We start from the raw sequence: 25118 nt of genomic DNA, 5'->3' as shown, positions 1-25118 counted from the left end.
CCTACAGTGTTCTTTATTTGCTGTTTTGAAATAGGGACTGAAAGTTGTTGCTATAGGCATCAGTACAGGAACATTTGTAGAGTAACTAGAGAAGAAATAAAAGGGCAGATATAAGAAGGAATTAAGGAAAACTAAGGAAGAGGAAAAATACAGTGCCAGTGGGAAAGTGAAGCTATAATTTTAGGTGGACATCCTCAATATCTTTTTTCTACTCCTGTGACTGGTAGAAGTTCAGTTATAGGTGGTCGGATAAACATCAAGGCATTCTGGGCAAAGAAATATTTAATACTGTGTCTTGGAAACACCCCAGTCATTAAAGCAACCAGTACAGACAAAAATAAAGATATGATAAATTAGTAAAATAAGATACCAAATAATAATATTGTGGTGAAAAAAAATGTCATTTTTTTCTAATTCTGGAATCGTCTGTCATACCCATCACTCAGAGAGGGAAAGAAACTAAAATCTGTTTTCAGAAATAGAAAAATGCTTTTTACATCTAAATACAGCTCTTGCATTTGTTGAAAGAAAAGTTACTTTGATATTTGTTGCTAAATAAAATCTTGGATCAAGTAAATTTAATTTCAAAAATTAGTTAAGGCAACAATAAACGCAGGAAATATACATGAATAAAGTGTTCTAAAAGTCAGGCAACTCTTTTAAGACTATAAATATCACCTAAGCAAGGCCACTATAATTAGCAAAGGGTGAACAAAAGAAGACATCCAGAAATAGATGGGGAGGGGGGAGGTTGGGAGGGTGAAATGTCTTGGTTAACCTTATTCAAGTGTTCTTTCCATAGCATAGGAAATGGTTCCAGCTAGCTCATGAGTTCTGTTGGTATTAACTGATTTTTAAAAGGACATTTCCACGTTGTCTGCATGCCAAGGAAATTCTTTTAGGGGCATGTTTGCTGAATAGAGGAAACATCACCCTGACTAAGTGACACTGGATGTGACGAAGAATTGTATCTTTATTCTGGTGTTACAGTCAGCACTGTCTGTTTATTTCGTCTAGATACCTTTTGGTATTTATTGGGGAACACTTGCTGCAGTCTCGCAATCTGTCCTGACTAACGAGCAAAAACAGTTACTGGTGGTGCTGAGCCATAATCCCTCACCACTCCAGAAACAGTTTGCTGCAGCCCTTGTGCATTAGCTGATTATTTAGTCTGAGGGCTAATCCAGCACTTTACGGGAGGTAGAGACAGGGCTCTCTAGTCATCCCCTACTCCATCCCTCTTCAAGGTATGGGGAGAAAAGAGTAGCAGAGTGCTGGGAACCATTCTTGTCTACCACGATATGGACAGAATTCCCTGTACAAGGAAATAAACGTGTGCCTACAACTGCTCACTCTCCTAAACAGACAGGTGAACAAGTCAGTCTTGCATATAGTAATTTTCAATGTAAGTCAGGTTGTGCTTATGAGTCCAGTCTGGTACTGCTTATCAGAAGAAAACTACTGAAGCCAGTGAGAATTTTGTCTGAATAAGTAGTGCAAGTTAAGCTCTTGAATACTGTATTTCCACTTTCACTCACAGCATCTGCCTGTTTCCTGTTTTCTTCTGTAAGCTGCCTGTGACAAGTTTTCAGCTTTCATTTGCTACATGTTATTTCTAAATGCTCTTTTTTTTTTTTTTTTTTTCTTTCTTTCCTCTTCTTTTCCTTTCTCTTTCTTGGGAATGATGTTAGTACCACAGCCACTACATAGGAGACAGTAACTACAGTTATTTGTGGCTCTACTGACCTATCCCATGGAGATCTTCAACAACAGTCAGTGTGTTTCAGTGCCAAGCCCCTAAACTCCTTGTTCACCCTTTTGGTAAAAGGTGGAAATCTTTGAGGAAAAAGGTTCAGAGTGAGTGCGTCGCACAGGCCAGCAGTCTCCTTTTCATCTTGCTACTTCTGGAGCTCAGCAAAAATCACAACAAAACCACAAAGATAGTTAATCCAAACTATTAACTTGCCTCCAGGTAACAGCAAAAACACATAGGGAGAATAACGAATGACAATTTCCCAAAGTATCTGGTTCTACTCCCATTTGTCTGTGCAGTAATTTTAGGGCATAACAACCCTGACATTAGAAAGAATTGTGGGAGATGGTAGGGATGTAGTAGATGGGCTGGGAGGCATGAGACTAAATTAGGTGGTGGTGCAAATCATCTAGTATGCAAGTGGAAGCCAAGATTAATGTGTAGCCCATACATAGGTCACCACAGTATAAAATCATTTCAGCTTCTTTTGTAACCACTCCACAATCACTGATGTTCCATCTGTCTACATATGGAGAGAAGAGAGGGAGGCAGAAAGCAACCTACTCACAAACAAGTACTATTGGAATATATAAATATTGGACAATGCTCTCTTCTGACTAAGCATCAGCTTCCAGGGGGAGTGTTCCCAGTAGGAAGGGTTACACCTTGAAGTCAGTGTTTACATGGCTAGCTGATTTGCTAATGTTGAACAGCATGTATTTTTAATTTGCATGGTTCTCCTTTTCGGCATATCCTTCTCCTTTTGACTTCAGTGGGAGATCCACATGTTTTGCCTTTGATTCCCCTGCATGCTGGCAAATTTAATTAGTGTTAATAGGAGTTTCAGTGGAGTTTCTCTCTCTCCCTCTCTCTCTGTAAAAGAGGATAGTTTTCAGTAGTTTATCCCAGCATTGGCTGGTGTATTTACAGATCAGGAGTTGGAGCTTTATCAAGCTGGCACATGGTGCCTATCAAGAATGTATCTTCATTTTTTCTCTGCCCCACCAAAGCAGAACTTTACCTTTTTCTCCAGGCTGAATAAAAAAATGGTGGCATAACTGTGAGAAAAAAAATGACATCGATCATTCTAACAAACTCCCTTCAATTTTCATAAGATTTTTTAGTATTTCTTCTTTTTTTTAGCAATAATAATTTTAGCTAGTAGCTAAATAGTAGCTAATTTTAGCTAGCCTTGCTCTATAAGTTGCTATCATAGTAACTTGGTACCATAGACATGAGTTAGAAAAGATCAGTTTGTTCCTTGAGACTGACATTCTCTAGGGCTAGATCCTGCAACCCATACTAAACCTCTGCCTGCTCCACCCTATAGAAACTGCTTTGGATTTCAGAGATATTTTGTGTAGGGACACAATATTGCATACTGAGCAAGACTGGGAGAACCTGGTCCTTTTTGGCAGCGCTGCTGGTTTTATTAAAAATAAACAACAACCCCCCAGCCCCCCCCAAAATCTCGCCATCAAACCTTGCATCTTGAAAACAGAAATACTGTTCCATTTTGAGATTTTCATCTCAGACTTGCATACCCACATGTACTGACAGACACAATAAACAGGAACCGCTTTCCTCCTTCTTCATAAGAACTATCGCATGTGGCTTTCTGTGCTAACATAACCCTCTTTCCAATATTTCAAAAGACACAGAACTTCCCAGCATGATGATAAAGTTTTCCTGTGTTCCAATAATAAAAGTTGAACGTACCAGTAATTTCCAGTTCCTCTGTGGTCGGGCAGCCTGTGAAGACTAAATCAGAAGTACCTAACCTGCAATATCAGTGTGGGAGTCGGAAACAGATGTTCACCAGACAATACAATTTGTTGTCACTGTCGATACTATATGGCACTTTTCCCAACAGAAATTGTCTGTAGCTGGAAAAGAATGTAAGGAATGATTCATGCCCCAAATTACTATTATTTTTTAAAATGTTAAATGCTCCTTGTTTTCTTTTGTTTTAAATGGCTTTAAATGTTTTTAAATTACTGAATCAGGAAGGCATAAGCCTTCACTCCAAAAATACAATTAACTGGACTTCTAGTGTCTGTGTAGTATGTCAGCCAATTAATTTAAGGCTTTTTCCTCAAGACAAGACATTATGTTATAAGACCAACAAGAGTCAAATCCTCTTCTTTAGAGTCAGGGTGTTGTAGCCTTTAATCTTAGAAAATATTTGATGCTCGGTAGATATTTACACAAAAAGCACATGTTGGGAGGTAAATGGAGCAAGTAATTTCATCTGACTGTGTATTTATAAAGGACTATAATTTATTATGTTCCTCTAAAAGTATTTTTATACGTATAATAACATTTTTAAGTAGTTTATATCTTAGAAATGCTAATAGGCCATTTGGGCACTCAAAACTTATCAAACACTCAAATGAGCAAAATCCTCTATTAGAGTACCATATGATGCCTAGCCTTGCTTTCCAAATTTCATGAATATTACAAAAGCAGATGCACTAGATCATACTTACTGTAAAAGGCAATGGATTGGGCTAGGTGCTCTTTAAATTAAATATTAATTTTTTCAGGAATACATCAAATATATTTAAAAAAAAAAAAAAGGCTGCAGAGACGCTAAGTGAAATCAGGCCTAAATACAAATTAGTATATTCAGTAGGAGTGTCAAAGAAAGCTAAAGATCTGACTGCCAGAACTCTTGGATATATCACCTAGATTTTACATCAAGAAGTAACACTTTAGGTATTTGCGAAAATGAAGACATCTGGGATCTGAATTGGAGTTCACTGAAACCAGTGACAAAACTCGCACGTAGCTGCTGACTTGTATCTCTGGCAAACTGTCTTTAGAGATATTAAAAAGAGGAAAAGGTGTATATAATCACAGGATCCGAAACAAGAGCAAAAGATTTTAGCACTGTAAAATCAAACAAGTGTCTTATTTTTACAAATGCATGTGGTAACACTTCACAGTAATCTTTTTCCAATTTTAATTATGCATTTACTGTGTTTACTGTTGCAGTGTTCTGCAAGAGTCGTTTAATGCTCTCTGTCAGGCTTTGGTCAACGGGAAACATGAAATTCTTTTCAGCTGTGCATTTCTTTATAACTCCTGCATGATTTAGCCTCAAGTCCTATCCATAGTACAACTTTTTAATGGTTTTAGATTTAGTGAATTTAGACATATTTCAATAGCAGAACACTACCCCTTCAGATGATTTTGGGTAAGAGCTTGAACTCTGTGCAAAATTTTCAAAGTGATAAGACAGAATGAAATAGCTGGTGAGGTAATGTTCAGCACACTTGTAAGCAATGTGCTGAATTTTGTGTGTGTGTGTCTTCATATGTGTGTTTTTATATACATTCATGGGTTAAACTGAGTTTTTCATCAACTAGGTGCTGGCAAGTGCCACAGTGATTTAGGATTAGAGCAGGATTTAGGCTGATCAAGCTACAGTTGTATTTCTTATTTAATCACCATGCCAGGGATCCTGTGACAATTGTGGGGTTTTTTAATTTATGAAATAGACAAAGTTACATGTCCATACCAGACATGCCATTAGGTTACGGGGAGGGAAAGACAAACACTGCATTAGGCCTTATTCTTTTGTCTGCACCCAGACTGTAACCTGAATGTACAAAACAGATGGAAAAATTCCTGTGTAGCACACAGCTTGAAAAATGAATTCAAGATTTAAAAAAAAAAAATCAATTTTATTAGGCTTTATTTCAAATGACTGTTATTCTGGTTCTGTAGTATATCTTTGTAAAACACGTATCAGCCCGGATATGTGTAATTTTGGATACAAATTCTACTCTCATTTGAACCATCATGACAGTTGAATTCTAAGAAATGTTTTAGACTTCTGAGACTTCTCATGGCAATACCAGAGACAGCAGGTGCTCATACAAAGTTTTAGTATGACTTAGCATCTCAAAATTCCTGGATTAACCCAGACCCATTTGCAAAGGTGGCTGTTCCACCATTTTCAGGGATGCTGCTTTGTGGGTGTGAATTTTTATCTGCTGAATGACATTTTGTTGCCTCTCCTTGTCAATGTAATAATCTTTTTTTGAAAAAGAGAGGCTTCAGGAGAAGGCAAATTTTGACGTTCAGGTTACAGGAAAGATTTCTGAAGAGACGAGAGGAAGGGAGATTACTGCAATTAGCATGCGCGTGGCCTGCCCGCAAGCGAGCGGAGGGAGCAGTATTCGGAAGAGACGAAACTCTTGGCCACCACGTAGCGCGGCAGTGTACACCAGAGTTAGTTAGAGTGTTCTGAATCTCATCTTTTGATCTCGGGCGATATTTTTCTCTGTTATGTCACAGAGGTCACCTGGCTCATGTGTGACAAACTGCCTGCATAAGTCACAGTGCCAGTGGCAGAGATTTGTAACCGTGTCCCTGGTCCATTGCCTTTGAATTATTTCGCAGGCCCTCTGCTTTACATTTACACTCTGTCGGAAGATGAACAGGGGAAGGGAGTAAAATCAAGGGCAGGGTCTCATCCTGAAGGACAAGGGGAAACAGGTGGAAGGTTAATGGCCCTGGAGCGTATCCACAAGCCTCTCAGGCTTGATATATGGGCCTCAGGCCTAAAACGGGCATTGGCTTTCAAAGATATATTATTTCATTTGAGGAGAGACATTCTGGAGTTCCTGCATTTGTCTGCTGATAGATGATCCTCTGTCCACAATTGGTTATGGCGTGTGAGTTTTCCTTGGGCCTGCTCCCGTACATAAAAATTTTGCTGAGCTCTCCAACCTTTCGCATGCCTGTGAGAATGGGACGTGTGCGGGCCTTTTGGCAGGCGGCTGGATTTTTGTTGCTGCTATTTTCGTAGTTCCTTTTGAAGCGCCAGGCAAGTGGGGGATGAAAGGCGCTTCTGTTCATTCATACACGGCTGGGCAGGGGCGGCCTCACGGGGATGAAAATGGGGGAGAAGAAGATGTCAGGGATCCATTATGCATACATGTGTCTGCAGCCCGGGCGGAAGTCACTCTGGCTAATCCCGTATTTTATACTGCCACATGCCTACAGAAAGATAAAAACAGAGCCATCATTTACATCATTTTTACGACCCTTCTTTTAATTGTATTTCAGCTTTGTAAGGGTTGTCACATGTACTCCAGCTTGTGGGGGAAAAAAACCAAACAAACCACCACAAAAATAGTGACTCTGTATCTTAATATTACATTTATTGGGGCCCTATCCAGAACAGTTACCTCAGGCACCTCACAAAAATGAGACACTATTGCCTGAATCTTAGCAAAGTGCCAGCGGACCAAGAGCCAAATCATGCTTCCTCATGCATTAAAAATCTCTAACAGGCTTAAATGAGTAGGGCTGGATACAGAGGTGTAATTCTCCCAAGTGGGACAGGACTGTACCGCGGGGAGGGCAGAGCGTTGGCAGGATCTGGGCCGTGCTCCATCTGTTGTGCCCGGCTGGCGGGGGCACCAAGGCACGCACAAAGGAGCGTGGTGGCAAAGACCTTGCTTCAGAGAGGGAGCAACTCCTGGATTCACTGACACGCTGGCATTCCCACAGCATCTTCTGTCATTGCATAATTGTCGTAAATCATGGGAAAATCTATTAAAAAAACAAAGAGTTTAATAAAGAATTAAAACACCATAACATTTATGTTATATGTATTATGGTTTAACGTAGACTACGTAACAGCTTGTTAAGTCGTTCTCTTGGTTTTAAAAATATACTTTAGTAACTGATATACGATTGTGTTTCTAAGACCCATTGCTCTATGACAGTGTGATTTCAGGAAAGCAGGATGTATATTTTTACTATATATTAATTTAGATTTGTTTTAATAACAAATAACTGTTCATTGTAAGTGGATAGAGTTTGCTTGAAAGAATTCACGTTAATTGTACTTAAATATCTCCCAGTTCTACCATTTTTTATTTTTTACTACTAAAAAGGCGAGTAAGCACAGTATATGTCATAAGTTTCAGTGTAGTTTTCTTGCTTTGCTTTTGTTGCAGTAAAATTTGTACTTATATAAATAAGTAGATTAGTAGGTTTGTAGATTAAATTGAAGCCTAACTCATGTCTCAGCCTGAAATTGTAAGTGAAGTGCTATATCAGTACTGTGTTTTTAAGTAAGTGAGGATCTGGTTTTGCTGTCACCAAACTCAATTGCTAATATCTCAGCAGGATTGGGCTCATTCTGCATTTCAGTCAGTGCCTATAGAAAACATCCTCTTGTAATACAATTATTCTCTCTTCCTTTAGTGACCTGCAGAGTTTAAGTCAGACAAGTGAGCTAAAGACTTGAGAGACATATTTAGTGTCTCCTGCAGCAGCAGGACTTGTTAAAAGGAAAGATTTAGAAGCAGAAACTCTACAGAGAGAACTGAACAGAGTGTTAGCAGGCAGGAGGATCTGCTTTTCCACTTGTTGCTTTGATAACAGATAAAAGGCTGTCATGAACTGCAGGCTACCAGCTGGGAGCAGATGAGTAATCCTGGCTGAGGGCTGGCCTCAAACTACACGGGCATTCTTTTAAATCTTCAGGACTGTAGGAAAGTTGTTTTTCCCCTACCATCGTCATCATTATTCACAATGATGTTTTCCACTCCAGTTTAACATGTTGGTCAAGTAAATCTACTTTACAATACTTTTCTGTTTGAAATACAAGCAAATGTCACGTAGACAAAGGTATTTCAGGTATTTCATTCAACTGCATAAAGATTCCTAAAATAAAGTCCAGAGAACGGGATCAGGCACAAAATACCACTGCCATAAGAAATCTCTGTTGTTTGAGCTTAAAGGTATGTTGTGCCCAACACACAGATAATCATAGGAATAATTTGTAATGTATGTCTTCCGTGTAATCAACACACTTGATAAATGAAATCTAGAGGATGTGTTACTTGTAAGAGAATAGTAACAGAATGTAATTTGTTAGAAAATGAGCTGAAGTGACCCCTGGGTGGTACAAACACATGCAAACACAATGACGGACAGAGCCCAGCAAACCCATGCATGCCTAGCCTTACTGGTGTGCGTTGTGCCACCAAGGTCATGTTACCGACATGCTTAGACACAGGCGGGATTGGACTAATGGCATTTGTTAGCATGTGTACAGATGCGTGAGGAGCTGTCTTGTTTCAACCTGCATTATTGCAGAGAAAAAAAAACAAAGTACTTAAAGCTCTGATTGTCATTCTATACTGTTCATTTTAATGATATGTTTAGGGGCCTAGCTTACTTTGTATTCTTATGTGTAATTACCCATATAAAAAAACACCACTCATTAGTGTTCTGTTCCACTGACTTAATTATACCCCTTAATTAAATCTTGACTAACTGGGGGTCACTGCGGTGTCAGTGGGATTTGTCACTGTTTGTCAGCAGGTGTCTGGTCACATCTATTTCTGGTTTCCCTGTTGCTGTATTCTGTTTAAGAGCATGGTCTTCTCTGAATGCAAAGGACGATTATGCATTACCGTGCTATATTCTGTGCCTTGCAAATTAAATGAAACGCAAGTGAATCCGTTCTATAATACTAGCACTCTCCCAATCTTTACATACAGGAGGTGGGAAATGAAGCAAATATAAACCTTTTCAAACACAGTTTGTTCCCTCACTTGTGCTCCTTTTCAAAGCTTTATTCTTCCTGCACTCAAAAGCCATGGTCTTATTAATTTATTAGATAAACTTGTGTTCAACCGGCATAAAAATGTGTTGCAAATATCAATCCAGAGATAATTCTCCTTTCCCCTACCTCCTAACATGAAATTATTTTGAAACATGACCAGCAAGAATGAGCTAAATCAATATTACACGCATAACAAATACAACATGGCATGTGCTACTATTGCTGTGTTGCTCAGAGTTAGAAGACCGAGGCTCCCGATTAAGTGTTCCCTGAATAATTCAGTGGGACTTCTGCATGTGCAATAAGTGCATAATAGTGCCATTTCTCTCTATTTCCAATTTGCATGTTTTGGGTTTGTTATTTGAGAAAGTTACTTAGGGGAAATATAATTCCCATGTTTACGCATATAATAGGCACCTAATGTTCATCTGAATAATTGATTAGTCAAGTCAGGCTTTCATAATTAGCTGTTAGCTTTCAGTATAAGCCCACAAAACACTTGTCAATCTACAGACATTTTAAATTTATTAATATATAAGTTATCAAAAGAGCTGCAGTAGTTACCTAGAAAGTATTTATTCTTTATTCCGTCAAAGCTGAGGAAGCATTTCAATTCTAGACATGTATTTTCAATCTCTGGTAGTTTTCCCAGAAGATTATCTTTTTGTTCTGAAAGTTTTCATGAATGCTTTTGGCCTGTATTTACTTGCTTACAGTGGAAATTGTAAAGAGGGGTTTTTTTGAAAAAAAAAAAATCCATTCAGCCATTCCTGTGTTACACAGAAGCTAGTGACATGCTTCATTGATTATAAAATAATGTGTGTCACTTAGTTGTACTTACATACCCTAACAACCATCTAAACAGGTACCACTCGCAGGTGTCCCTACTGCAGCCAGAGATTCTGTGACCAGAGAGAGGCATCTGTTAATAGCACATGTGTGACAGTGATACCGCAGTTAGGAGTTGCGGAGCAATGTGGTAAATTGCAGAATTATAAGATAAATTGTATTTATCATTAACTTCATGACCTCATTTGAACTCTACCACTAACCTGTTTTTGCTTCCTCACATTCCTGACCAGTTTTCAAGTAGTTGTTGTTACAGGGAGGAAACATCCTCCTTACTCCAGAAACTGTGCATTGTGAGCCCACGACGTGAAGTTCATAAAGCAAAACATTAGATTGTGAAATCCAGAATGAAATTGTTCGGTTCTTACTGGAAGTTAAAGACCAAGCAGCTGATAAAACAACGGGACTAGGAATTGTGTGGTTTATTTTATTGGGAAACAAACTTCGCATTTCCATTGGGAGGCAGCACTTACTTCTAGCACTTGTTGAGTGTGAAACACTGAATTTAAAAAAAGATATCATTATTATTTTTGGAAAAGGCATTTTAGTTCTGTATATGCTATAGTTTACCTTCCCTTTTCCCTGTTCAGAAGAATCACCTTCTTTTTAGTGAAAATATATATTCCCATCAGTGAGATGAGGACAAATGCTTCAATAAATGTGTAAAGTGGTTTCCCAATTCAAAGTCCTTCTGAGGCCTGTACTATTGGATGTGTATTAAGTTCCTTGCTTTATAAGTGGAAAGATAAAAATATAATATCAGAATTTGAAACCCCTTTTAAATCTAAAGCACTTCTATTATAGAATAGCTTGTTTGTTTGTTTGGAAAGAACATGATGTAAAAACCATATCATAGCGGTAGGAAAAAATGTATGCCCATTGTGGCGGTGGGATTTATTTAATTGTGGTTCACCGCTATGAATTATGTGGTCTCACTAAATTCACACAAGTCCTTGGACAATCCTGCAGTGTCTTGTGTACCATACACATGTATGTATTATGTATATACTCTCTGTCAGTTTCTACTTAAAGACAGAAGAAATATTAGAATCCTTCTCTTTAAGAGAAGTTTGGTAACATACCTCCCATTGAAAAATGCAAATTAATTTCTAAGGGCATCATTCTAAAGTCTCTCCTCCACAATACATATATCTTGTACTAATATCAAATTTCATTTTCTATTTTTATATCCACTGACAAATAATAGAAATTAAATGCTCCGTTGTGAAGAATACAATATCTGTGTAGGATTCAGAGCCAAGTTTGCAACTGCTGATTTGATTTTCTGTCAAACATTCTGTGCAGTGTTAAAATTTCAATCAGTGTTATACTAATATACGGATTTTATATTGGGGTTATTTATAGCAGTTTCTACCTGGAAAGTATTTATAGTTTAGGCTGGTGGGCTAATGAAGTATTCGAGCTGTGCAAGCATTGAAATGTCCACATTCTCGCTATTAACGTACAAAGTTATCAGCAGTTCCCCTGTCTATTAACCTGAGAGTTCAGAAACATTCCCCAGTGGTACTGTGTGGCTAGCGCGGTTCTTCCATTTAGCCTTTGAAAGAGCATTGCTTTCAAAAAGTGTTTTACAACTGGAAGTAGATGTATCTGCCAAAGAGATTCATATTTTCATGATTAGACAGGTGATCTGATCACAAGGTGGAAGAGAGATCATATACATAAACAATGAATTCAGACCCCGAACAGGATCGCTAAGTCTGTTTTCCTAGGTTACAGCTGAATGAGAGACATTATGTGGGCTTTCAGATAAAGTCACAAAGCTCTTATCTGTATAATCCTGATAGATCTGCCATTATTCTTAGTGAGTAACATAAGTGGTATCATTCAGTTTCATTAAAAATTCATTAATCCTTTTTTAGTAACCTTCTTCTAATTCATTGATGCAATTATACAATGAACAATAAAGATGTTTGCTATAATAAAAATACAGTATTAAAGTGTGTTATATGCATAAATATTTCATTGCAATGAGATTATTCAGGGGTTTAACAATATTAACAATATGAATATCATGATCTGAGACAACAAGCTGTGCATTTTTTCAGCATCTCTGAAACTCTGTACCAAAGAGATCGGTCTGTAAAGCAGGGGGCCTGAAATGGTTGCTAGCAGTATTACTTGCGGTCACTTTGTGTTCAGACTTCCTGTCAAGTCAGTGACACTCACCAGCACGGGTTGATGAAGGGACAGGAAAGTGTTGCAGGATGCATGCACGTATTGCTCCTACATGTTGGGAAGCCTGGCTCCTCCGATCAGATAATTTCCCCCTGAAGCCACTGGCCTTGGGCCTAAACGAAAGCAGACCGAGACTCCCCTGGCCGGGCCCTGAGCTGATGCAAGGATTGGGAACACTTCGCTTGGCGGGCAGGACGCTCAGTACGTGGCAGCATTGCGAGCAGCTGTCACAGCAGTAGCAGCTTCTGCCGTCCCACCTGCACCAGCCGCATCATTGACACCACCAGCACTCCAGTGTAGCTCTTGCTCTGGCAGCTCACGTAAACCAATTGGAGTAATTCCCCCAAGACTTTAACCGATTTTGACACAGCTAGTACTTTTTACCTTTTTGTATTTGGTTTCTTTTAGTAATTTTTGTGTCAAGATAGCAAGATAGAATGGGTTGTATTATCTCAAACGGTGATAGCCAGGCACGGCTGAGAAGGTTTCCATGCCAGACAGTCGATGTGAAAAGCTGGCATGATTTCTGCAAGCATTCCAGGGAGAAGAAAGCACTTCATATTTTCATTAGTCATCCTTTACAGATTTACTTTTAATTCTTTCAGCAAAGCAGATTATTAAAGGCAATGACCTGAGGTCTTCATTCAAATATCAGACTTGCAATCCTCTATAATGTGCGCCGCAGGGCAGAGGTCACACTGACGAGCCTGTTAATGTAGTCACTCTGGGATAAGATCAATCTCCATACTTCACCATATTGATCTAATAGCTCATTGGCACGTCCCTCTTTGAATTGATTAGCTCATGTGTGAAAAGAGATTGATGGGTTTCTGACCCTGAGGAGTCTGTCAGGGGCACACCCATGGCAGGGGAAGTGGATGTTTTCGCTGCTTCATTTGGGTGGCTCATTATGTGGATGCCTCCCAGGGAATAAGGGTCATAACATTGTTTTATGAATTATTTACAACAAAATATCAGGGTTTTGCTTCATTTAATGCTCTACCTGTACCGAATCCATTCTAAACAGAGCATGAAGAAATACACATGAATGGCCAAATGTACCAAATATTTGCGTAAAGGGAACCACCAGATATAAGTGACCTTAAAAAGCAATTTTACTAATATAAGGTAATCATAATAGATATGAGGGTAGGAATAGACTTCATGGGTCATCTAGTCCATTCTCCTTATGCGGTGACAGGATATTGATGATATCTAGAAGTGAATTACATTTTAATTGCATATTCTGGATAAGTACTCACAGTGAACCTAGTTCAGACATCTCAGGGAACTTCCTATGTGCATCACACTGTAGAAGGAGGTAATTTGCATGCAACTTGTGAGATAAAAAATTAACTATGCACATTTCCTAGTTGCTAAAAGCAACCTAAAAAACCCAGATTCAACTCCATTTATCAAATAGTCATATATTTGCAAAATGCATATATTTGACACAGTAGATTGGATTTTGGTGCTGTGTGTGCTCATGCAAGAGGAAATATAAAAGGAGCTGTTGCCAGAAGTTGAATTTAGAAGCTGGCTTATGTTAGTTTCTACTTTAAAAATGTGTGCATTATCAGAGCAAAATATTCTCATGGTGTTAGCTGATGCTTATATTTATGTAAGGAGACGCTGCGCTTCACTAATAATATCTTGTTGTATTGTTTAACTGGACATTCTGGGTTTATTTGGGGCTCTGGCAATTTAAACTGAAAGATAGATAATTTTATTTACAGAGAAGTGTCCATGTATGCTTCATGCAGTCAGGCAACCCTTTTCTACTATTAGATTTACGGTAACAGAAACAGGTACTGCACAAAATATAGCAATAGGCAGTTCCTTCCCTGAAGACCTTGTATTCTAAAAGAAACAGACCCTCAGGCAGATTAGTTAGGAAAAAAAAGCAGACAGACAAAGAGATAATTCAATCCCTTACCTGTCAGTGAAACGATGCTGAATATTTGTATTATCTTGCATTAATTTATATTCCTAAATCATTCAGGCTATTTTATGTACCGGGAAAATTGCCCTGGTACAGACTAATGTAGCCATATTAAAAAAAGTTCTAATAGACCTCAGAAAAACTTATTAGAGGCACAGTAGTGATGCATTTTCCTTTGATAAATCATGGACAAATCTGGGAGTAATCAATACATCTTCTTACATTTGAGTATCAAAGTAATATTTTAGTCATGGCAAATCTTCAAAAATAAAATCATGTTAAACTTAATTACAAACCAAAGTAACTGGTACTCAGGCCTGGATTAGCAGCAGATTGCCAGGCACTTGAACACAAGCTATGCAAAAACTGATTTTCTGAAGAAAAAGTTGCCATTTTTTTACAAGCTCTTCCCATTGACCAAATTTCTGACAGTCTGATTAAAACTTAGCTCCCACAGTTGTGGTGTATGATACACTTGTGGGTGAACAGGAAGTAACCAAAGGAACTTGATTTTGTTGTTCATCACCCCTGCTGTCATTCAAAAGTAAGCAAAGAAAAACCTAATAAACAGAGGTACAGACTGTCTCCCTTTTTCCTAAACTCACAGCTAATCTTCTATTGCATACAGGCATGTAGGAATCCAATTCAGAGACTCCAAATTTCAATACCTGTGTCCAGTTGTGACAGAAGAGAAAGTCAGAGGCTGGCTGAGCTGTCTCACAGTCCACAGGAATTTGTACCTGTAAGGTTCCTGCTCATTCTGTGTTTTGTACTGCAAAAGCTCCTCTCATCATCACAACAAGCAGCCCGAATAAAACCAGTTTCTTCAAGGATATTTTTAAACATTAATATTAATCCTAACTGCAGTGCTAAGGTCTGTATGTGACCTGGGCAAAGTTGTGACAACCTTATTTTAATGATACTTCAGAGATTTCCAAATTAGAATACAGGAAACAGGAAGTGGGATTAAATGAAACAAAGCCAAATGAAAAGATAAATGGAAAAAACATTTTCATACACACTTGCCTACTCCTTAAACATTCATTCAATCAACACTTCCTGTGATTTTTAATAGCATGGCTCCGTCTGCTCTTTTACACTTTGTTGGGAACGGAGATAATTTTTTTGAAGATGATGTTCGTAGCTGAAAGGATTTAGCTAGATGATAGTAGCTGCATGCCAAGAGCCTCCTGCAGTGTTTTTAAGATGTAAAGAGAAGTACTATGTCTTTTGGATCATTCCCACGTACAGTAGGTCATTGGATCATGCATCACTGGTTGTCACTACTTCTCCACAACCTTCTTATATGACTTCAGGTTCCTTTGGTGGTGTTTTTAAGCAACTTTTTCTATCAAGTCAGATGGATACTGGTTTAATCCATGACAACCCCCATTCATAATGCTGAATTTTCTTTCACCTTCTCCCTTATCATTGCGTCTTCTTTCTCATTTAATCTCTGCCCCAGTGACTTATGGTTACTGCTGCAAGCCCATGGGATGTAAGATAACCTTTCTGTATTTTTTCTTCATCAGCTTACCATCTCCTTTCACATCTTGACTGAAGATACTGTTTCTCATGATTTCTTACTGCTTTCGCTGTGGCTTTCTTTGGCTGTTCTATTAGAAAACACTGGAATACATTTGTATGGTGAGTGCAGTGTTTCACAATAACACTAGCCTCTATTGCCAAAGGTGTATTACCAGTGACTTTCTGTCCTGTTTAGCACACTATAGCTCCCACTCTTGAGACTTCAGATCCGTATGTTTCAGTGATTCAAGTATAGGCAGAGGGAAATATCTGCCCTTTACATAGCTGGGTGTTTGTCAAAAGTATTAAGAGGACTATGAACAGTAAAATATAAACAAAAATATTTTAATTCCTGAAAAAGATTGCAATGCTGTGCAGTCGAAAGAGAAAGAACATTTAAAATACAAACCTGCAGGTTTGCCGATAGCTAGAAATGGTACAGAACATCCAACATATTCGATTCTTTGTGTGGTTTATCAGTGTCCAACTCTGGATATCACTAATACCTAACTGGAAAATTATTCTTCTGTCATTTACACTGCTGTAATGTTAAAGTAACTCCTTTGTAGTCATGGCATCAGAAGATTATTTGCATATTTGCATAGGTATAACTGTAAACATAGTCCCGTGCTGTGTACACAAACCAACCTTCGTAGGTGTCACCTGTTAAAAGAGTAAGGCTATACTTCTCTTATGGCTTGCTCTTTTCCCATAATCCACACCCCGCACTGGAAATAAATGCAAACCCTATTAACGGAAGAGTAACCACACAGAGGAGTTTAAACAAGAGCCAGTTTAAGTAACTCTTGTGTTAATGCACACAAAAAACACTGTTCTGGGGCTGGAGGCACTTGAAAGAGCAGGACCCTAAGTGTGTGGAGAGATTACTCTAACACATTAAAGAGTATTTCTGAAATTAGCATGTCTCCTGTGACACAAGTTAAAAATATTTTCCATATTACACTTAGTCGATTGAGTTTTAATAGAATATTTGTTTTGTGAAAAATAAATGTAGTTCGCACTAGGAATTTGTCTTTAATATTAACAATCCACCCCTGTGTGTTGTATTGATCTCTGCTGAAATTTGATGTTGCTGTTTTGTAAGAAATTCTACAAATGAGAGCTAATGTAGGAGGTAAAGTTTACCTATAGACTCCTAAAATAAGTGCCAGCTGGAAAAATGGGGTAGCTGTAAAAAAAAAAAAGAAATCATAATTTATCCAATAAATCACCCAACAGGAAAGGAATATTACATATTAGAAATCCTTTCAGATAACACTAAAATATGTGTGACTTGGAGAAGACCACAGAGATTTTAGTCGAAGGCTGATGTACAATAGAGTGAAACTGCTGATTCAATATACTGAGGATAAATTCACTAGCAGCACCATAAAATTTAGTAGACTCAGTTTTGTCTTCTGACTCCCTGGAGGACACCGTTGTGCATACTAAAAAGCAGACAAGACTCACAAGGCTAACAATGAATTGAATCAAGTGGGCCTAATTCTGATTTTGTTTATGGGGAAGCCTAAGGACTTACGTTCACCCAAGCTAAGGGTTAAAAATATGGCCCAGCACATTTTTGCAATTAGTTTGTTGACATCAGAATAGGTGTATTTCCAGAGTAATTCAAGGGAACTTGAATTAGCTTTAGTACAAAAACTGCTCCACAAACTACATAGCATTATCTGATTTTTTAAAAATTTCTAGACCCAACCATGCATAAACTTATTCTGTACTAACACCAGGAGGGACACTCACAGAAGTAGGATTTTGAAGGTCAATTCTATGGGTTCAGTCCTGAAGAAGGTACTTCCTTCTTCACCCTGTGAAACAGATGCTGAGCAGAAGAATTAATTTTCCTCTTTCCTTTTCTTTGTATACACTTTGACAGGGAAGAAACACTGCATTGTAAGCAAAGTGTTCAGTTGGGACTAAAAAGAAATCCTTTTCTTATTTTCAGTTTTTAAAAAAATCTCCCCAAAAACCTAAGAAAAACACATTTATAATTCATCAGAAATAATGCTGACTGTGAAATGCTAAGCCATTTTCATGCAGTTTGCACAGAGGTAAATGTGAGGAAAAAGAGAAAGAAAAAAAAAGCACTGTTATACATTGCATTTGACGCACTATATATAATATATACACACACACACAAAGTTTTTGGTAACAGCACTTTCATCTGGGGTTTGAAGAGCTGAGATTTGTCGTTTACCTTCACCTTAACAGAGGGGAGTACTCTCTAAATGGAGTCCAAAGAGCCGTAAAAGGAGAGAGGTCTTATTCTCTAGTAGGTCTCCAGCTGCTGCATGCCCATACTCCACTCAGCAATGAGGCCCCTAGACTCACGCACCTTCTGTTATATTCCTGCAAGAAAACGGGATGAGTGTGAACTGATGCTCAAGGCTGCTTTTTATTAAAGGATTTTGACTCGGTGGAAGATTAGCACTGAAACTGGGAAATGGCTGGTCAGTGCTGCTTTGATCCCCCCTTTCACACTGATCTGACACGTAGCTGGCCAGGGGCATGGGAGGGGAGAAGCTTTTGCAAAGCCATCACTCTCCCCATGTGCATTCACTAAGCAGGAAACACTGTGGGCACCAGATAGTCACTGCTTCACATTTTGGAAGGGTAGCAGTGTGGGGATTTGCAAAGGCATAATGTTGCTTTGTGCTATTAATTCCTTACCTATGTCCTTTAAAAAACTGAAAAGTGACTTGATACTCCAAAAACCAATGGTTCCATGAAGCTTTTAGTCCTTTTCTCTCAGTTCTCTGCTGCTGAATAAAGGGTGAGCATAATGGCCTTTCTTTGAGCATGGTACCCAGCGGTTACTTTCTTTCCTCTGGATACTGATTCACACAAGGCATGTAGGAGCTTTATATCTTGGGTAGATGAACTCCCTGTTGAAATAAGCTGACACTGACTGATGGATTCAGAAGTTATTGAAGGAAGAGGTATGCACACACACACACACACACACGCATGAGTATAATTACACCTTTATAACAGCCTATTTACATGTCATAAAGGAGCAGGGAAAGGCACACACTGAAGTGGTTTTATGTTTCCTTTCATTTTTAAATCACGAAGAAAGGTAAAATGCTACCAAACTTGGACAGATTTCATACCAAGTTCACACTAGAGCTAGACATCAACAGGACAGTTGTCTGACCCAGCATGTGCTTGTAAAGATTGTTCCCTGCCTTTACCTAGAAATTTTATGTAACACACAGGTTTCTAGTAAAGAGCTGGAACAGTCACAGTTAATATTAAATAATTTATTTCTTGAACTTTGTAGCATTTTATTACTGAGGTTATAGGCAGTAATCACATTTTATTAGGGCATTCACTGATTCTGAAAATTATGCCCAGTGACTTTTAAAACCACCTTGCCTGTTACGTGCTGCTTTTTGACAGCAGCCTTGCACAGGAGGTTTCCTACTGTTAGCAGCAACCCAGCTGGAGAATCCAAATCCTTCCCTACCTATGTAGCAATTTGGAAACCACGCATGCGTTCAGGGGTAAAAATTAGCCTCTGGAGTGCACTTGTCTTATAAAGCTTTGATTTGGGGCGATTTGCTTCACTATAGCATAAGCAAATGGAGTAACAACTCAAGCTCTATGTCTGCAATGACTTGTGAGTGATCTCCTAACTACATTTGAAAGTTCAACCATCCCTTGAACCTGTATGCTTCAGGGTGAACAATTCAGACAGATGTTTAATCACTTCATATTCACTAGGAAATGGCTATTCAATGGCCGTGGAATTTAAAAGTAGCACTATGAAATGAATGCTTCATGTTATTTCTATATTGGTATTCCCTTTTAGAAGCATAAGTAAAAGCAATTCATCTGAATCCAACATGGTTTTATCACATCAATTTCAATCATCTTTTTTTTTTTTAGTCATTAGATACTTTTTAAATTTTTAATAGCAGAAAAGCCCAAAGCTATAGTGCAATTTGATGCAAATGAAAACAGATGAAAAAGGATTCTCCAACTTCTCAGAAAGCAAGGTGTAGACTGGGTAAAAAGGTGAGTGCGTTGTTTAACTGCATCTGCAGCAATAATTATACGGAAAATATTTAACTTAGACCAACGCAAAAAAAAGCATGACCCTGAAACTTTTAAGTAATTCATCAAGAGAGAGCCTGAAAATACGTCTTGAGAAGAAAAATTGTAATAAATCTGCAATTGTTAGTTACAGTATACTAAATATTGTGAAACAGTTTCCTAAAAGAAGGACACAGTGTGGTTTTGATAAGATTAAGGTGCATTTCAGCAAAGCATACACATTATTCTTCATTTTACTGTTTGGCAATTTCAGTGTTCTTCTTCAGAGAAAACAAAAGTTTATAATGATTAACGTTCCGTGCTGTGGGAAGCATACACTCTACAACAATACTGCTCTTGTGCCGCGCTAGCCTTCCTCAGCTGTAACATCAGCACAAATAGTTTTTCAGATGAGTAACCAGCATTTCTGAGATAAGTCCTTCTTTTAACTCCAGTTGATAATGGATGACTGTGCATTGCAGTGTCAACAGAGGCCTCAGCAAGCCTGACGAACTTCCTCTGAGTCCCATACCAAAAGCTAAGGCCCAGCTGAGTGGCAGTCTGGGGGTTCAGGAGACAAGTGTGACACCTCAATCCCCAACCCCAGCCCATGTTTTTGTACCATCAAGAGACAGTGTGTCACCACAATGCTTAGGATTAGACCTTTACACTTAAAATTGAGTCTATTTCCTCTGCTCCTGTAAATATCCTAGTGGCTTGCACTATATTGGTAAGATAAATTATGCAAACCAACAGTTGCATTTAAATGTAATTCTCATGCATGCCTGTTTTCTAATCCTTCTTAGCAGAGACCTCTGAAAAGTGATCTAAAGTCACCTTGTAATTCCATCTGGCAGCACTCTCTTTGCCTCCCTTGTCACTTAGCGGCAGTTTTACAAATGCGATGTTTTACTCCTTTCATACTCATAACGTTATTACTCTTTCCTGCCACCCTGTGTGCTGGAAATGAGCTCCTATTTCTTTTGAGCCACACACCCTCCCTTAGCCCTCCCTTAACCCTTCCTGTTATGGCAGGGAGTAGCTGCAAATTTGGGAAGTGTTCTTGCAGCAGACAGTTACTGTCTGTGTGATGTTCAATTTTTATTTATAAGGATCTCCAGTAGCTGGGACAAATGGCACTTTTTTTGTTGTCAAAATGTTCATAATACTCTTAAAGATCTTCACAAACTGGAAGAACCCAAAGTTTGGCCAGTAGTACAAGGTTGTGAGCTTGTTTCTAATTGAAGGTATACCATGACTGAAAATGACACTGATTATAGGGAAGTCCCAGTCTGGAGCTAAGTTATCTTGGCAACAGAATCTTACCTTCTGCCTACCCTGTTAATGGTGGACTGGCATGCTTTGGCTTTGGAGTCAAAAGACTGAAGTCCACGAGGTGCTTTTTCTGCAGAGGACCTTCCTCTTCAGAACTCACTCTCCACTTTGGCCACCAAAACTTAAGCCTCTTTGCCTTCAGGATCGGTTTAAGGCATACACTTGTTTCGGTGAAAGGCTGGGGTTTTTTCGTTTTGCCAGGTAATACACTTCTGCAACTCATTTATTGACGTGCCATGGAAACACAGGGGTGTTTGTGTTCTGGCTGAGTTACACACATCATAAAGTTTACCTGCTCATTCTAAACATAAGAAGTGATGTGTTACTGTTTTTGTTCAGTGTGATCAAGGTTGTTTTCTATTTTTTATTTCGCATGCATTAGCAGAGTCAAAGGACGTGTTTTTCCTTATCTACATGCCTCTCAGCAGTAGGCTGGAAGAGGTCACTTGCCCTACATGTTAGTAGTCCATGGCCCTCCTTGAAGTCATTCCTGTCCCTTCCTGGTGCAAACTGTGAAGCATTCTGCTGCACTGCCAGCTTTCTTAAAATGGCAAAAGCAGCTGGATCTAATCTGAAGGCAATACTGTGTTTTGGATGTATATTATGCTTTTCATGCTGTCCATTTCACAGGCTTTCACTGGTTAAATGACAGTGAGCACAGAGGAGCAGATTTTGTGAACCACTAGCAGATGTTTGCTGTTGCTAGTTTTATGAGTCTTGTAGAACAGCAGGAACAGACTATGTGCAAAACATTTTTTTGTGTGATTTTGCCATCTCATACTGTTCTCACAGCACTGCCTTGGTAATGATATGATAAAGCTTGGGAGGTAAGCTTTGATTGCAGACTAGCTGCTGTTGGAGCCTTCAGAAAGCAAGCGCGATAAAGTGCAGTTTATTTTAAAAAGCCTGTGGCTGAGACAGATGGGTTAGCTGCAAATATGTCATTTATAATATAATCAAATGCTTGACCTCTTATTCAGGTATTAGTTGTTACAAGGATGCTGAACGTTTAAACTATATCTCACAGTTTGTTTAATTCAGATGGAAGCTGTGATAGCTTCGTGTGAAACACTAATTTTGGATGAAATTATCATGTTAGCACAATTGATTTGATTATTTGTAACACAAATAATCACTGAACAGCTTAACATAAAAAGCAAGAGTACTAGAATCTGAAAATTTCAAACATTTTCTACAAATAATGCCTTATTTTAAACCTACCCCATGTTTTGGTAGGGAATGTATCAACGTTGGAATTTGCTGTCCTCTCTTGAGCTAACAAGTCACTTGGTTTAAATGGTTTTGTAGTCGAATACATGTTATGGGCAGAGGAAGAGAGATCTCTTCATACAGAATCAGTCTTGCTCTGTGACCTGAACAGAAATGAGTTATCACGGACACAGACAGCATAGGGCTGGAGCAAGGCTGAGTTTGTGATAGCACTGCTTTACTTTGACTTAGTAGTACATGCATCTGCAGACTCCACACCTCTTTCTTTCCCCCGTCTCTATTGCCAATGGATATGTATCTTGTAGGAGTTATCTGAGCACATATGTGCTAACTGTAACTGTAGTTGCACTGTGATAAAAGTTTATTCGTAACACTAGAAAGCCAAAGTATTTGAAATATCAGAACTGAGTGTGTTTACACAATATTAATTCAGCCCTTTTGCGTCTGTGCATTAAAATCTGTTATAACACAAATGCAGATTGAAAATAAAATAGGAGTAGGACAGACACTCTTAATACAAGCATTAACTAATTCTGCAATGATTGAGTTTGCAAACTTAAGATATTATTTTGGCAAGGATATTTGGGTACAGTTTTCCTTGTTCTTTTTAATATTTTTTTAAGAGCAAATGAGGCAGGGGGAATAAATAAAAATCTATTGGTAACAAACACTACTTCCTTCTCTACCACACAACCAGAAAACAAGCTTGAAAGAATGAAGTTCAAAAATTCATTAGGCCATAAGTGATAAAATTGGAAAACATCTACTGCATTATCTAATTCAGCTCATGCTAGATTGCTCCTTATAATGCAGTTTCCTGTGTATTATGAAAATTATTGAAATTAGAACCTCTGAAAACAATTTGAATAGTTCCGTGTCTCAGAAATTCTAGGCATTTCTCCACTGTAAAGATTCTCTTTGCCATTTTCTTTTTTACTTCTCCTAATTTACAGCATTTTTAACCTGTTCAGCAATTGCTGTCTATGCAGGTTCTTAGAATCCTTTTAAGCATACACATGCTATGACCACATCTGCACCCAACACTTTATTGTAGCAAGGCTAGTGTACACATCTCTTAACTCTTTCAGGACACGTCTGAAGTCAAACACTTTTTGTTTGATTTTAGGAAGAAATCAGTAAGTTCAGTAAGAACAGGTCCAGAGTATATCGATGCTTACAATGGATTAAATTCACAGTCTGCCTTCCACTAATTTGCGAAATTTTTTCTCCCATTTCCACAGAAATCTTCATTAAAGGAAATAAAACTGAATGCAATCCAGTTGCAACAGGAGTCAGTTTAGTGATATACTTTGTTTTCCTATAATATGTAGATCTCAAATAACATTGCACACAAACCTCACGTAGGTGCCTTGTGCCGAGTGTTCCTTCTATTACCAAATGCAGTCAGCGATGTCTCACTGCTCACTGCTGCCTTGTGCACAGCCCTTTTTGCCCTACCGGTAACATCTGAAGCTACTCAGCTGCTGTTTATGAAGAAGTTTTCTTCTTTTTTCTTAGTACCACAACCTTTCTTAGGGGGAGTGTTTACCTCTCTCTTCCCTTTTTTCTATGCAAGGGACCTATGTCCAACTTAAGCTTGCTGCAGCAATAATGCTCTTGAATCTGAAGATTCCTCACTATTTCTGGAAGCTGAGGTTCAAAGACGAGGAGTATAGGAAAGTTCATTTTAACATTATTTCTGCTATTCTTTTTTTGGGTAAAAATAATACCCCATAAATATACTATTATTATTATTTTGCATAATAATGTTGTAGTTCTGCTTACCTAGAATATATTCAGTAGTAAATATTCTACCCATTTTACAGATAAGGGTTTCAGCAGTGCCCTGTTTATTCAGCTGAGAAGAGCAATTTTGTGGATGAAGAATTTTTGATAGCATTTCTGTTGTCATGATGTTAACCAGATGCTTGAAGAAGGACTGACTCTGTAGTGTGATGTAAGACTTACTCCCAGAGTGATGCCACCAATGTTCATGTTTGCTTTACAGGTTGATGACCAAATGAAGTTGCTTCAGAACTGCTGGAGTGAACTCTTAATTCTAGATCACATTTACCGGCAAGTGGTACATGGGAAAGAAGGCTCCATCCTTCTGGTTACTGGGCAACAAGTGAGTATGTGGGCTCAGAGAAGTATTGATGGCTTTTTAATAATCATTTTCAAAGTAGCAGGAGTTTAACTAGGTCAGAAGCACTCCTGTGTTCTCAGAGATTCTCCACAAATAATGTAGAGAAAATGACTTGTGCACTCTGTTCCTGGTCTGCTGATTACAGTTAAACTTATAAAAGCAGATGTAATCATAAGCACTTTGCTTTTCAAATATACTTGTATACTTCGGTGACTGAAAAATAGCAGATGAGAAGTGTTTCTGAAGAACTTGTATTTCCTTGGGGCTAAAATGGTTTCTGACAGCAAGAGCAGCTCTTGCAAACCTGATGCTTTGGGTCTAAACAATTATAGCTTATTTTCCCTTCAAAATTGTGGTTTACTCAAAAGAATCACCAGCTGGGTCAGAAACCTAGGGAACCTGCAGCTACTACCTCAGAAATATCTTGCTTTTAGAGACGTACGCACGCGCATGTGGGAAACTGGGGAGCTGAGACATCTAATCC

General features: G+C 38.5%; 1 protein-coding gene across 1 annotated transcript in view; it reads left to right on the top strand.

Moving 5' to 3' along the window:
* Positions 1–24616, top strand: part of NR5A2 (nuclear receptor subfamily 5, group A, member 2) — a gene marked incomplete at its 3' end in the record, with an annotated part of 38274 nt that extends 13658 nt beyond the window's left edge. The window contains exon 4 of the mRNA XM_010087556.1: positions 24497–24616. Within this exon, the coding sequence (XP_010085858.1) occupies positions 24497–24616 (120 nt within the window). The remainder of the gene's footprint in view (positions 1–24496) is intronic.
* Between the last annotated feature and the right edge of the window lie 502 nt (positions 24617–25118).

Source organism: Pterocles gutturalis, unplaced genomic scaffold (assembly GCF_000699245.1).
Source record: "Pterocles gutturalis isolate BGI_N339 unplaced genomic scaffold, ASM69924v1 scaffold17826, whole genome shotgun sequence".
NCBI classification, from domain to species: Eukaryota; Metazoa; Chordata; class Aves; order Pterocliformes; family Pteroclidae; genus Pterocles; species Pterocles gutturalis.
The sequence above is the reverse complement of the archived record's forward strand: the minus strand, read 5'-3'. Positions and strand labels throughout refer to the sequence as shown.